Below are 15,842 nucleotides of genomic sequence, written 5' to 3' on the forward strand. Positions count from 1 at the left end.
TATCATATGTTTCCTTGTTCTCATTTTATCCATCATAACTCTTTCGTTTTCATATCTATGTATATTTCCTTTGACAATCGGTAGACGTACTTTTGTCTTACGTCTTTGGGTAGCGTTGCATAGTCCTGGTACTGATCTTTGGGTAGACTGGCGCAGTCGGGGCGATTAATTTGTTTTTGTAGTTTAAATTAAATTTAAAAAAATCGCGAAATGGAGGTGTTAGCGCGAATGCACAGTCTGGGCGATTAATTTGTTTTTGTAGTTTAAATAAAATAAAAACAAATCGCGAAATGGAGGTGTTAGCGCGAAATCACCCCGCAGTTACAAGGGATTTTGCGCTAACACCTCCATTTCGCAATTTATTTAATTTTATTTAAACTACAAAAACTAATTAATCGCCCCCACTGCGCCAGTCTAATCTTTGGGTAGCGTTCCATAGTCGTGGTACTGATCTTTGGGTAGCGTTCCATAGTCGTGGTACTGATCTTTGGGTAGCGTTGCATAGTCCTGGTACTGATCTCTAGATTTTTTTGCAAGGACTGGCAATAGATGAATATTTCGACGATAATAATTGACTTTCACTTCCAGGAAACATTCAGCCACGTCGCGTAGACATTTGATCACTCTTACTAGTATGAGACGGCTCCATTTTTATTGTAAACGGTGACGTTCCATCTACTACACGAAAATGAATTGTTGTCACATCAGACGTAGATGTACGGCGAGCAACACTGAATTTGGTAACATCAATCCACAGTTCATCGACATTGCGATAAGTGTCGAATACATTCCATGCGACCAATGTACCTTATTACCTGTCGTAGCCGCGCTTAGAGGCCACAGCAACCCATCCCTATCAAGTCCACGGCATTCACGTCGATTGGTCTACATCTCTCCTCACCATAGGAAGATTAATGAATGATGAGTTCAAGTTCGTGATCACAAGCTGGTTTTGATAGCGCCATATTTCTAAACTAGTGCCTGTTCAATGTTTCGAAAACTCGACAAAAGGCCCCATACTACAGAGACATGCTCCGATGCAATTTAGAAGTTGTTGTAAGAAGTTGACCATTGACACAGGTCGAATGCCACGGTTTTTATAATCACGTTGGACTTTTTCAGATGTGAACTTAACACGATAACACTGTGTTATGTCACACAAAGCAATGATTGTACCAAATTTTACATCGCATTGGAAGTCTGCATGTGTTACGGAGACTGGTGAACTGAAATTTTGTCTATGAATTTAGGCAAATCTATAATACAGATATGTGAATATACTTCACTATATGCCTCCGCCATTGAGATATCATTAGTATTCACTGAGTATGCAATTACCAGGAAAAATAAAAATTGAAATAATTGAATCATAGTGTGTTGTGTTCCCAGTTCCCGTCTAGTTTATTTCAATGTCTTGTCACGTTTACAGTGAGTAGAAATTTTTTTTTTTTTTTTTGACTCGCCGGCGCGCGCCTTTCACAATGTTGATACTTTTACTAGTAATGACGTAAACAAAAACACACTGGTCGCCGGGTATCGTTTATCACTAATTGCTTACTTGCGGTAAACGGGACACTCAAACCGGAACAGTAGTAAAACTTGGTAAAGTCTCAGTTTGTTCTAAGTCGCCAAATGTGTTTATATAAGACCCATATATCTTGCACATGCGTGGTGCAACAACTATTGCCCTTTAAAGTACTGGTTCATAGATGATATCATTATTTTAGTATACCGACATTCACTTCGCGACTTGCAGTATTTGGGTGATATATTCTAATATGTTGAGTGATTTTATAATTCGAAACTGTGAATACCTTGGTGAACAGACATACAAAACATATAATCCAATCACTGTCTTGTCCATTTTAACTCAACATTGTATAATAACATAAGATTTTTTCACAAATAAAAAATGAAGGAAAACTAAATGCCTCACATTGGTATATTTGTCAATGGGCTAGCAATGTTTTCCACATACAAATACATATTTCTATTTAATTTATTTTATAGTATTTTCACTGAATTCTTTACACTAATTTGCTATATAATTTGCACAGTATCTCATTGGATTTTTACTTTCATTATGCACAGGCATACTAAAACACCAGATATAATTTGTGCATAGTTGCATCAAGTAAGGGGTAGAGCAGTAACAATAGTAGAAAAAGGGGAAGAAGGAATGACCACAAAATATTGTGACGTTAAGTGCGGGGGGGGGGCCTTTATGGGGCTACACCATATTCAGGATCGGGGAGCTTGTCTTTAATGCCGGTCTAATAGTCTTTGTCTTTGGTAGCGTGCTTATCTTATAAGTCTCCTCCCTCTCAGCTCGTCCGCTGTCACAGGGTGAGGATCGTTTGGGGAATGTATATCACCACAACTGAGACTGTGCAGAGAAAGAAATATACCAGTAACGATTATAACAAATTAACACAACACAATATATACGGTTTCCTGTACTTTAATAAACAAATAACAGGGATGCTGGTCACTGGAACCAGCAAGGAGGGGGATACACTGTAAAATAAAATAAATTAGAGACTTGATCGATGCTGCAGGGAACACTCCACTCTCCATTGGACAGCAATGTGCAATGTTGCGTTCCTTCCTATCTGGCACACTGTCGAAGCAGCTGCACTACAATTTAAACTCGTGCTCTGTGTCCAGGGAGTATCGGCAACTGCACTGCTATCTGCTGCTACTGGTAGCACTGGTACAACGGGAGTAGTTCAGGCAGTGAGCTTCAGTGGTTCCTGATGATCAGCAGGGATTACTGCACAGAACGTCTGCATATGTACCCCTGTATAGGGTACAGCTCACTGGAGTCAGGAATCAGCATCACAAGATGTTACAGGATCAAGTCAGGTCACCTTCCTGACTAAAGATTTTCCCTTATGTCTCAACTTAAATACCCTAGCTAATTTATAGCCATGCAAATAATAAAATGTATATAACGAAATGATTGGTTATCTCGAAATAGCCGACAAATCAGTGTACAGAGGATGCCAATTTTGGTAGTGGAATAAACCACTCTTAATCCAAGCTCTACCAATTTAAAGTAGGAGACTCGAGTCAATGATGTCATATCTATTTTCATTGCCAACAACACTGGGCTCAGCACATTCCAAGGTATTTTACAATCACCATGTCACTGTCTGAGCCATACCATTATGCCACAGGGAGAGACAGGATGTATGTATCTCAAATTCTGCTGACAACACAATCCAGTGACTGTATCAGCAGTCTTAAAAATAAACATGTGCAATGGGTTGTTGAAAAGTATCCAAACATGTGCGCTTTTCATTCACACTGCCAGGGCTCTGTACTTTTAACTTACAATTTATGTCACAATATATTAAAACAAACCATTTCAAAAGCCCTTGATATTACATTAAAAGGTCCACCCCAGCTAAGATCGTGAGTGTCAATAAGACTTGACTGTTATCTTATACACTTACTTTGTTGGACACTATTTAATCCCTGTCAGATGTAGTCCGAAGAGTGGATTTTGTTTTGGGCCCCATCTGTGCGTCCGTCATTATTTCTTAGAGATGCCTGGACAGATTTTCTTCAAATCCGACCGATCGGCGGCCATTTTTGTCCCAAAAAGCACCAAAAATCAACTTTTGAACATGTTCTCAACTGCCTTGATCGATTTCATTCAAACTTGGCATTGGCATCAGTCATAGTGGATTACTGATGCACGATTCAAAATGGCAGACTTTTGGCCATTTTGTTTTTTACGAGTGTTCTGCTCATTTTACAGAGATGATTGTACAGATTTGGGTTAAATTTTGTACAAAGGCAAGATATAATGGGTTAAATGTTGTTTTTAGTTATTATTCATTTTCACTGAAATTTAGGCAAATGGTGGCCATTTTCGTTAAAAACGAATAAAATCACAAAATTCAAACAAGTCATCAGCTGTTTCTTGGACATGCCTTGACCAATTTCATTCAAACTTAGTCCTTTTACTTGTTTCGTGCACATTTGTAGTTAATATGCTAAATACTATTCCAATATTTAAACATAATCTGACTATGAATTTTATTGTTTGACAAAGTCAGTAAAAACATGACGGGGACTATGTCATTGACAATGACTTGTTCATCTTCCTATTTAACAATCCATATCTTTATATTTAAATCTGTTTCAAGACATTTCGAGAATATATTTCAGAAGTGTAACAATAGAACGACTGGATTTGGTGTCACAGTTTGCTGCCAATTCAAATTGAAATATATAAATTCCTTTTATTCACCAACATCATATTCAATGGCTAGTTCTCAGAATCTACAACAGTAATAAATAAGCAGAAATCATTTTGATGCCATGTTTTCAGAAGACACCGCCATATGACATTTTGATTGGGAGCATACCATTCCAGGACTATAGGGTGTCTAAACAATGACCCAATAACCAATCAACACATCTTACAACTATGAGGGGGGAATTCTTTTTCTCTGGGGTTATCCACACGTGCCAAGGGGAATCTCGTCTTGCCTCTCTGATCCTGTACCTCAAGGGGACGCGATAGAGAGACGAGACGAGACGGTCAAATAGACACACACAGCGAAATACGTTTCAACTTTCGTCTTAGTCGATCAGTCGAGCCCTGGGGAAAAATCCCCAAGACTATCGCAAGGCTGACCCAAGACTAGCCCAAGACTGGACTGCTTCAAGGCTCGCCCCAAGACTCTCTAGGACTGGACTGCGTCTGTCATGCTGTACTCGCCAAGACCAACTAAAACAACTTTATTCATTTTCAAAACTCTAGCCAATTACAATACAGTTAAAAGACTCTAGGGCGTAACATTCAATCATAAAGCCAATCACACTAAGTACTGAATACGTCATATCTTTTGATTAATCGTTCACTACATTAATAACTACGAATACCAACTGTCAGAAATAGTAGTCCGAATAGCGACGGTTCCGTCCAAAACTTCACATGGCCTAAACGATGCCAGACATAACACAGCCATTCAGCTTCGATTAACAGATACGCGAAAACAATTTCATCATACAACCACCACAAAAATTGTATTCGTAATTGAACAACCAAGAAAGCAACAAAAACCCGGGAACAAATATCAGGCTGCATCCAGAAAACAACGATTTATTCTGCAGATATAGGTAAAATATAGGTAAGGCTTGGCGAAATTGAAAGAGCAACTAATATTCTTCAACCTGGTATTTTTTATAGATTTTATTTTCATTCTGTTTGTCTGTTTTTTCCAGTTCAAAAAATGTGGGCTGGCTGGCGCCTTCATCCCTTGTCTATTTCATATACTAGATACCAGCCGATACCCACCTCCCCCTGCTCATAGGGAGTGCGTACAGTTGATTATAGTTCCTGGGCTCCCCATGCTCGAATCCCAATCATTCTTCCAAATGCAGCCTGCTTGTTTGTCACCTCGTGGATGCGAGAAAGCAAGTGAGCATTATCGTGATCTAAACGTACAGAGAGGTCACTTATAGAATGGAATATGCAATTACAACAGAATTTTATATGTTGCACATGTCGGGGTATTTCTTGTTATGTTGTTCAGGTGACTCTAAACAACTATCCTAGACTGGAGCAGTCTGGGCGATTTATTTCTTTTGGTAAATAAAAAAAATAGAAGTGTTAACGCGAAATTCCCTGTAACCGGGAAATCACTCAGACTGGACCTTTTTGCCGCGCCCTCTGTGTTGAAAGCAGGAACTGGTGTGTTTTAATGAGCAGAATGACAGGCATTGAGCACTGTAGCAAACGACGTTCAATAAGGTAACTTCAACTGGGTATTCAGCAGTCCGGAAACCATTCTATCCCACAGAAAACTGTTACTCTTCAAAGAATACAATGTTTACTTCATTATGCAGCGCGCACGCCCCACTCCTTTTCTGTTTCCGTTCAGTGATGTCACTGCATATCGTGAATAATAATAGCAACAGGTTACTAGTACCTGCAAATAAGACCAGTCTGTGCTGGTTTCGCGTTCACCCCACCTTTCGCAAAACTATTTTTTCCATTTTTTTTTTAACTGAAAAAAACTGAATCACCACAGCTGGGACAGTCTACAACTATCCCAATGTACAGTTTTGCCGGGTTTGTTTGCATCCTTGGCTGTCCCTGAAATGATGATAATGGAATGTACCAGGGTGTTGTGAAATTGTGGCTCCTCTCAGCCTAAGGATATGGATACATTGTTGCAATATTTTGTTTTTGCTTGATTAATTGATAAGCAATACTGCTCGATGTATAGTAATATTAGCAAAGCAGCAATGTAAATCGCAACATTGCTCAACAGATTATTCCCGCAATGGCAATTAAAGCGGATGGGTCCTCCCGAGATGTGAGTCATAAGTGATAATAAAAACGCACAACGCCACGCCAGGCCGATTTCCCATGGATACGCGTCACGCCAGCGACTTCGCGTGGGGGGGGGGGCTTTCGGCTCAGTTGTTTCAATGTCAAGTTTCAACTTTCAACCAATAGCTAATTTTGTGATTACAGTATAACCCAATGATATTATTTGTTTATACTTCTGATTAATTAGCATAAAACGCACCGCCCCCATGCTTACATTGTATCTATTGGTGTCTCTGTTTCCAAATTTCATTTTCAGGTTGAACACTTTGCATTCAATATATCATAATTCACCGCCATCAGATAGTTATTTTTTCATAAGTCGATTGTTATGATCAACATCAAATAAATGAATGGCCACTAGATGCACCTTGGGCTGTAGGGATTTGGCATTGATTTCAAAAGTGTAAATGCTTGTTTTGTTTTAATAAATAAAACAGAAAATATTGGTGTTTTAGACAACCCTTGCACCTTTTTCAACTTTGAAATTTGACACTTTGCCCTAATTTCAAGTTCGTTCACGCATTCAAGTTTAACAAAAGAATAAACGAATGGCCGCCATATGCCAGGGATTGCAAACTGGTACTAAATTTAAAGTCGACCATGGGTAAAAACATAAACTTAACCTACGAGTCAACTGCACACCGAGTTTGGTTAACTGTGAATTGAACAACGAGTAATAATTTGCACATGGTTTCTAAAATATGGGCGTGGTCTTATTTGTACCTCAAAGTTTCTGTAATATGTTTGTATTTGTTGTCCTGTTACAAGTACGCAATATTATATTTCGAATTCTATAATTCGGATGTATAACGTTATTGTTTTTATCGGGGTAGTTAAGGTCATAGTGGCTTCATGGTTTTATATTTATGTTGCATTAAAGTATTAAATCAAGTGACACCTGCATTTGCTGCTTGGCCTTTTAAAACTATTTATTGTTATCTAAAATGAAAGGTTGTGGTAACATCTGCTTCAGTGAATACACTTTTTATTTGTCACGTGTTTCGTATGTTGAAAGTTTTATTCGGAATTTAATAGAAAAAACTAATAATAATGGGGACATTGCCAACTTGTTGTTCTTATTTGACATTACATAGAACCGTGTTGTTCAAAAATAGCCAAAGGATTACGAACATACTTCCTGTTAATGTGACGTGTTTTAATGGACCTTAAAGGTCGGCAGTCGTCGCGTCGCGTCCTGTTCGACTCATAGCGACGTTTACAACGCGTGTAAAATACATTGTTTCAAGTTATTTACATGAAATTCGAGCACGCGCTGCACGACGACCACCGCGCTTTAAGACAGTATGATCGAATGTAGCCACAGTATTGTTACTGCTATGGGTTTAGGTACTTTGTTCTGATTAACATACTAATGGATTTGGTGGATTGGAGGTAAGAGAATAAATACAATTGTATTGTATTTTCTCATCTATATACTACGTTATTCAACTATCCTCAAATTAATTTGCGTCATACTTCCTTATAAATAATAAATTACCGTATAATTTCGCTTTTTATGTGGATGCAATTGAATTGCAGATTATTATAGACGTAAAAATAGATCTTTTTTTATTTACCTCCAAGATAATACTTTGTTCTGATTGGATATTGGAATGCAGTTAACTCCATAAGCTTGTCTGCCATTAACCTTTGACCTCAAAGTAGGATTGGTTCTGTGCACTTTAACTAACAATTCAGAATCAAGAGCCAATCATATAATGTGTTGATTGTCGTATTGCAGTCATTTTTTCAATGGTACTAGAATGTATGTGTGTGTATTTTTGGGTATTCTTGCTATTTCTGTGGTTCATGCAGATTTAGGAACGTTGAGACCACATATATTGTTCATCTTAGCTGATGACCTTGGGTGGCATGATGTTGGGTACCACGATTCCGAAATACAAACACCAAACATTGACATGTTGGCCGCGGAAGGAGTTAAACTCGAGAACTACTACGTCACACCCTTGTGTACACCATCAAGAGCAGTTTTGATGACTGGCCGATATCTGGTAAGTCAAATTTCAGTGGTGCGTACCAGTCAAGTACAACTGCATGTACATTTCTAACAACTATTCATTCACAGCCACTGAAAAAAAATCATTGATTTTAGTGTTCCCATCTGCCGATTTTATCGAATTTTCCTATCCCAATCCTTTATTTCTTTTGGTTTCCAACATCCTTACACATTTGGATGCCCCTACACATGTTAAAACAGACCTTGAAGGGAAAACAAATTGATTGTGCCGATAAACAAGCTTGACAATCTTTGCTGTGACTTCATGGACGTTTTTCTAGGAGTTTATTTTTTTCAAAATATAACTTTAACAAAAAATAACGTATACTTATTGTCGTCGGATTAACACCAAATTTTCACAGCTTTAAGGTGAAAATGAGAGGAACTTGAATGTTTCCAGACAAACTATTTCATGGATTATTTACCAATGTGTTGTGGTTTGAGTTGGGCGCAATGCGACTAAAACATAAATTAAAATTCAGAACACTACTTTTTAAAACGCATTGCTTGAATAAAACTGACAAGACACATTCAATTTACCAGACAATTAAACAACTAGGAAAAGTAAGAAAAAAACTTCTTATCAATTATTTTTTTGTACAGACAAAGTATTTTTTTACCTTTGATTGAGTAACGCGTCGTAGAATACAGATACGAGCATGAAGAACACACTTTTGAAAAGCTTGAAGTCTGGCGATTCCAAAAATATATACTTTTTTGGATCTTTTTGTAGTCATTTAGTCACAATTAAAAGATGAAAACAAGTATGCAAATAATAGTCTCGCTACCTTAAGGTAAAGTGTTTAATTTTGCGTTGTTGTACTAATCTAATAGCTGCAGAGACACAATCATATGTGTTTTATTTATGTAACCGTCTTGATTCTTGAAGATGGAGGAGATATAAGTAGTTAATAATACTCAAAGAAATTATATATCAGCATGATTTATCCTGAAATGATAATAAACAAATAACCATTCATTGTTTTCACCAAGTGTCAGATCAGATGAATAGTTCAACTGTTATGTACTACAACACCAAATATGATATGCATCCAGTAGTCTTGTATCAAGAACACGCATGGATACATTATGTATGTACTCTTGCAATTTAAGGACACATTTTGAATAACACGACACACCGATTTCGTGATTGTATATACTCACTGTTGCATTGAATATTATATTCCCCTAAACGAGTGAAATCTGTAAGACCCCTTAACTAAACTTGATCGTATGTTATTCTCTCCAATATTGAAAAAAAATGTAGTTTACTGGTATGTTTGTTTAGTTGAATACGTGACAGTAATACGATATATGCACATCCTGTTATGACAGAATGTATAGTAACAAATGTTGGTGATATATCAATAGTGACATTTTAAGAGTGGTGTCAAAAATATCATGACCTTTTATATTTTTACCATTTCTGTTATAGACTACACTACATTACATTGCACTACACTAGACTGCACTACATTACATTGCACTACACTAGACTGCACTGCACTCCACTGCACTACACTACACTACACTGCACTTGCTTGCAGTCTGTTGCGATTCCGAAGAAATTTTTTTGAAAAATAAATATAAATTGCGTAAACGAGGGATGAACGCAAAAATCACGTGACCGCGAAATCCCAACAAACTTGCCATCAGTATAAGCGCCCTAGCATTTCCAGCCATTTTTTCCATGAGCAGAACAATCACATTGCTTTACTCTATCTAGATAAAACATATGTTAATATGAAATGAAATATGCATACAATCATATGAATACACCATACAATCACATGATTACACCATACAATCACATGAATACACCATACAATCACATAAATATACCACACAATCACACGGATACACCATACAATCATATGAATAAACCATACAACCACATGAATACACCATACAATCACATAAATACACCATACAATCAATAAGAAAAAGAATATGCAAACTAAGAATAAGTGACCATCCCTTAATGTTTGAGAAAGGCAGGCATATAAGGCCAAAGGGTAAAGTTGAACATAGGATCTGTACAAGATGCAACATACAGGTAGATTCAATTGAGGATGAATTCCATTATGTTATGAAATGCCCACAACATATTACAATTAGGAGCAAATTATATGACTCAATTAGAAATAAAACTGTTAATTTCCATTTGATGGATGAAGATTCAAAATTTAAATACATTATGGGCAACACTTCCACATTAATACAGCTTGGCATTTTTATAAAAGAAAGTATGGTAATGTGATACAGTAATTATCAATTCCCTGATTTTTCCAAGACCTTTTGTTAAATTGTTTTAGTATGTTTTAGTTTTATGTATTTAGGAATTGTTATCTAGTTATAAATTGGACTATGTTCTATTCAAAATGAATAATGTCAATAAATTTAAAGTTAAAGTTATAAATAAACCATACACTAACATAAATATACCATACAATCACACGGATACACCATATCATATGATGACTTATTTGCTTCCTTTAAGATACACTCTGGTATGCAGCATGGGGTGTTAGTGGCACAGAATCCAAGATGTCTACCGACCGATGAAATCCTATTGCCACAGATGTTAAAAGACAGTGGATATTCAACTCACATGGTTGGCAAATGGCATTTGGGATTTTGTAAATTTCAGTGCACACCGAACCACAGAGGATTCGACACGTTTTTTGGTGAGTATTTAAAAAATGTGAAAATAAATAAATATCCTTTCTATCTTGGTTAGTTGGTTGGTTGGTTGGTAGGTTGGTTGGTTGAATGCTTGCTTGAATTCGTGCTTACTACTGACTTACTTACTTACCAGGCTTGTATTTGGCTGCTGGTGATCATTTCAACCACACGAGAAACTTTAACAATGTGAAAATATGGGATCTTCATGACAACGATGACGTAGTAGGTCCACAATACGAAGGGCAATATTCCACTTATTTATTTGCGGAAAAAACTCAGAAAATAATTGAAAGGCATGACCCAAGCACTGTAAGTATGTGTGTGGTACACTGGTGACTTTAGTGTTGCTTTCTAGTATTAGCATATGTTGTCAAGTTAGTATGATGTAGTTAACGTTCATTATTTGAAATTATACCAAAACTGCGTAAGTTATATTCTAATAACAATAATTTCTCACAGGGTGGTACAATGCTGCTGTTATTTCCCCATTTATAAGCTGTCGTCGTAGATCAGCAGGGTGCGAGTTTCGTGTATCACATACGACTGTTGTATTATCGAAACACCACAAACTTTAATCTAAAATTTATTTGCCTAAATGTGATATTCACACTTGAAATGTGCTTCTTATGGTCAACAATTTTAGTCTGTCGCCATAGAGCGCTTACTTCAATATACGTGATAGAAATACGACCAAACACAATTATAGTTATAGCCTTTTTCACTCCTGCAGCCGATGTTCATCTATTTACCGTTTCAAGCTGTGCACGCACCTCTGCAGGTGCCTGATAAGTATTCAGACATGTACAAAGACACTATACACGATGAATCACGTCGAACATATGCTGGAATGACATCCTGCATGGACGAGGCTATAGGAAATATCACTAGAACTCTGAAAGATAAGGGTATCTGGAATAACACAGTGATTGTGTTTTCAACGGGTAGGTTTTCAATGTTCCATTCCCAATGTTCTGTTTATCTAATGTGATTCATAAGTGCGTCAACAAATACACCTTTCGTTTTATTGATGAAGCGATTATGACGTAAAATGCGACAACTTTGTTTAGTTGACATACGACCACACATCAAAACAATAATGTTGAACTCCAGTGCAATCTAAATAAATGCAAAATGTCAAAAACCCTTGTCGGAGCATAAACAGACTATTTGTAATATATCGGGGCAATCATACGGGAACATGATATTCAGATAATATTTCATCAAATGCACCACAGAAAACTTAAAGTCACCTACGCATGCGTCAAGTGTCCATACCGTGTTGTTGTTTACAAAAATGTCTACTCATGAGCCTTTGCGTTTTTAGTGCGCGTTGTTATCGTTGCTTGGGGGCTCAATTTCGCGCGTGCGCAGGTAACGACGCCCTCCGCTTTAAACAAACTCACAGAGCTCAGGGTACTTTTCCATAAATGGTTCCATTGAGTATTTCCAGTTCATACACCACTGTTAAACGATTGATATGGTAATCATTTCTTTAATACTGATTGTCTTCTGAATAATTGAGCAACACTCTATTGGGCAATATACAATGTAACTACTAGTATAAAAATTGTTTCAGATAATGGCGGCGCCAGAACTTTCGGGGCTAGTAATTATCCATTAAGAGGTCAGAAAGCTTCGAATTTCGAGGGAGGTATACGTGGTCCAGCATTTGTGTCCAGTCCTTTGCTGGATCCTCTTGTGCGGGGTACGATAAACAATGAGCTGATGTATATTGGTGACTGGTTTCCAACATTTATGAACCTAGCTGGTGGACATGTGATTGGTTCAAAACCATTGGATGGAATTAACCAATGGGAGACAATCAGGTAACTTAATTAAAGGAATGAAAGGACGATGGTCGCCGCGCTGCGCGTGTTCGAACTCCATGTAGACAAACAAAGTATTTTACAGGCATTATGTATGTATGTTGATCGCTATGAGTCCCATATCGAACAGAACGCGGCACGACGACTGCCGCCATTTATCGATCGGAATAGATGCATGTCATCACATTTTACTCTGAAAAAAAAGCCCACAAAAGTAAAACGAAAACATGCTTGAAATTGGGGCGTGTAAGAATCGAAAGTCGTAAGATGAAAGTCACTTCTCAAGGTCATAAAAACTTCTAATTGTATTGAAATTCAGTGAATCTGTTTTTGTCCATTTCATCCATATTAGAGCATACACCAATACTTTAATTATTTTAATCATATTGGGTACATGGTGTTTGGTGAAACCCAATGTGACATCATCATATAGTGATATTATTTGTTTTATTATTTTTGAGTCGAGGAGTACCCTCGAAGAGAGTAGAAATTGTCTATAATATCGACCCGCTATGGCCAGGATGCAAATCATCAACAAGGGACACATGGATTGGAAACCCTTATTTTGACATTTGCGTATCAGCAGCTATTAGAGTTGGACACTGGAAATTACTTACAGGTCATACAGGTAAGAAACACCCCTATGTGCAATAACGATACCACTCTGCATTGGAGACAAAGTCCACTCACCACAGAAAGGACATATCCTCTCTATCAGCGTCAATAGGCCACAATTCACATGTAAGAAACCATCCATTTGGTTTAAAGGCAAGAACCAACTCGCTTTGATTTTGTGAGTTTGCAATTTTGGTAATGATGATCCGGATTGGGATACCATCTTTCACTTTAACCAAGTGATTTGATGACCACTATTCACCTTTATATTCACTGAAACGTGTTTGATTTTGCTTTGTTTACATATCAAATTGTACCTCTCTTATGTATTTGTGAGGTTCTGAAGTACTGGGTGTATGTTATTAAAATGACCAGCCATGTCCCACCTGGTTACACTAGTTATGTGTGGGAACATTTACTTATTGTGAACAGGGCATTGAATCTAAAGCTATCATGTGTTATTTGTTAGGTTGCAGTAATTGGGAAACCAGACCAGAAATTGCACCAAAAAGCAGGACAGTCGAGAGCAGTGATGATGGAATGGTGCGTTTGTATCACATAAAAGAAGATGCCGAAGAAAAAGTTAACCTTGTACATTATAGACCTGATATTGTTTTCATGTTGCTGCAAAGATTGCACTACCATAATACAACTGCTGTCCCTCCTGGTGAAGTTGACAAATTTAGTGTCCGTGCAGATCCAGCAAGACACGGTATGGCGTGGAACCCATGGATATAGAATACTAATTTATTATGTTACAGTGCCAGCACACATTAATTGCAATTACTTGAATAAAATGACTCACATTCCATGTGCATACTGCTTCTGCTATGAATAGATAAATTCAGGACACGCGCGCATTTGTGTTTTTCATTATTTCATTAAAAGATTATTGTCTGAATATTTAATATAAACAATAAGAATAATAATAGAGAATATTGATTGCTGCCAAACAAAACAAATCATATTTTATTGTTCCTGATGTAATTACCAACGACCATACAAAGCAGTGTGCAGGTGTACATTCATTATTGTGTGTATGTATTAAAACATAGATAGTACATTCATTATTGTGTGTATGTATTAAAACATAGATAGTACATTCATTATTGTGTGTATGTACTTTAACTCGTATTAAAACATAGATAGTACATTCATTATTGTGGGTATGTATTTTAACTCGTATTAAAACATAGATAGTACATTCATTATTGTGTGTATGTATTTTAACTCGTATTAAAACATACATAGTACATTCATTATTGTGCGTATGTATTTTAACTCGTATTAAAACATAGATAGCACATTCATTATTGTGTGTATGTATTTTAACTCTTATTAAAACATAGATAGCACATTCATTATTGTGTGTATGTATTTTAACTCGTATTAAAACATAGATAGTACATTCATTATTGTGTGTATGTATTTTAACTCGTATTAAAACATAGATAGCACATTCAAACTTGCCACGCCTGTTGTGTTGCTCTTAATCAAAACTATATTTTGTTATTTGTTTTGTTTTTGTTAAATTTGACAAAATAATGTTATTTGACCCCAATAAATGTGAATAAAATTTAAATAATTACTGTGTCGATGGTGTAAATATATACCGGTACATCGTAATGTTCTAGCTCTGTAATTTGAATACAAAGTCGAGAACGCACACTGCATGCCAGATAGATTCAGATCTCTAAGAAATTAACATTGGCTGGAAGAGCCTACCCTATCATGTAAGTAGTAAAATTGGTATAGATTGGCTAATTTGAAGGTTATATAATTGACTGAATAGTCATAAAAGACGACTGGAAAAGGGTAAATGTTGAGTGGAAATAAGTAAAAGTTAACTGAAACATTGTAAACGTTGGATGGTATGGTTGATTGAATGAGGTTAAAAGTTAGGCGAGGCAAAAGTAGGTTGTAAGGTCAAGAAAGCTGGATGTAAATTTGTAAATAGTGGCATTGCAGTCAAAAAGTTAGCTGTACAGTGATAGACTAGCTGGAAAGGTCATAAAAGTTGACTGGAAAAGGCCCTAGTTGGTTGTAAGATCGTGAAAATTAGCTAGAAGTTTGTAATAATGCCTGGAAGTTGGAAAAAATTTACGAGGTCATAAACATTTGGTTAGAAGGTCATAAATGATTGCTGAGAGATGTGAAAGTTGTCTGGAAGGTTATGAAAATATTTGCATAAGTATACCCCACCCAACATGCAATTCTTATTTACAAGTCACTCAAAAGACCTCATTTCGTCTCTTTACCTAACACTTTAACTACAGTACTAACATAAAATATATAATATGTAGATGGTAAAATGTAGTCTACAATGAAAAACATAAAATATATA

The 15,842-nt window shown here is 36.7% G+C and overlaps 1 protein-coding gene across 1 annotated transcript; it reads left to right on the forward strand.

Annotated features, from left to right (window-relative positions):
* The first annotated feature begins 8,118 nt into the window (after positions 1-8,118).
* Positions 8,119-14,297, forward strand: LOC100367841 (arylsulfatase B-like). Its single transcript, XM_085506809.1, has 7 exons — positions 8,119-8,367; positions 10,873-11,059; positions 11,191-11,366; positions 11,788-11,998; positions 12,634-12,883; positions 13,345-13,511; positions 13,968-14,297. The coding sequence occupies exons 1-7, from the start codon at positions 8,119-8,121 to the stop codon at positions 14,234-14,236; spliced, it is 1,509 nt and encodes a 502-aa protein (XP_085362935.1). The 3' UTR covers positions 14,237-14,297.
* The last annotated feature ends 1,545 nt before the right edge of the window (positions 14,298-15,842 follow it).

Source organism: Saccoglossus kowalevskii, chromosome 13, assembly GCF_978046115.1.
Source record: "Saccoglossus kowalevskii chromosome 13, keSacKowa6.1, whole genome shotgun sequence".
Classification (NCBI taxonomy): Eukaryota; Metazoa; Hemichordata; class Enteropneusta; family Harrimaniidae; genus Saccoglossus; species Saccoglossus kowalevskii.

Bases quoted from the DNA above. Each gene is read 5' to 3' on its own strand.
- LOC100367841 (XM_085506809.1), top strand. From the start codon at position 8,119: ATGTATGTGTGTGTATTTTTGGGTATTCTTGCTATTTCTGTGGTTCAT. The intron at 8,368-10,872 runs GTAAGTCAAATT...GCTTCCTTTAAG, and splicing joins TGATGACTGGCCGATATCTG to ATACACTCTGGTATGCAGCA. The intron at 11,999-12,633 runs GTAGGTTTTCAA...AAATTGTTTCAG, and splicing joins AGTGATTGTGTTTTCAACGG to ATAATGGCGGCGCCAGAACT.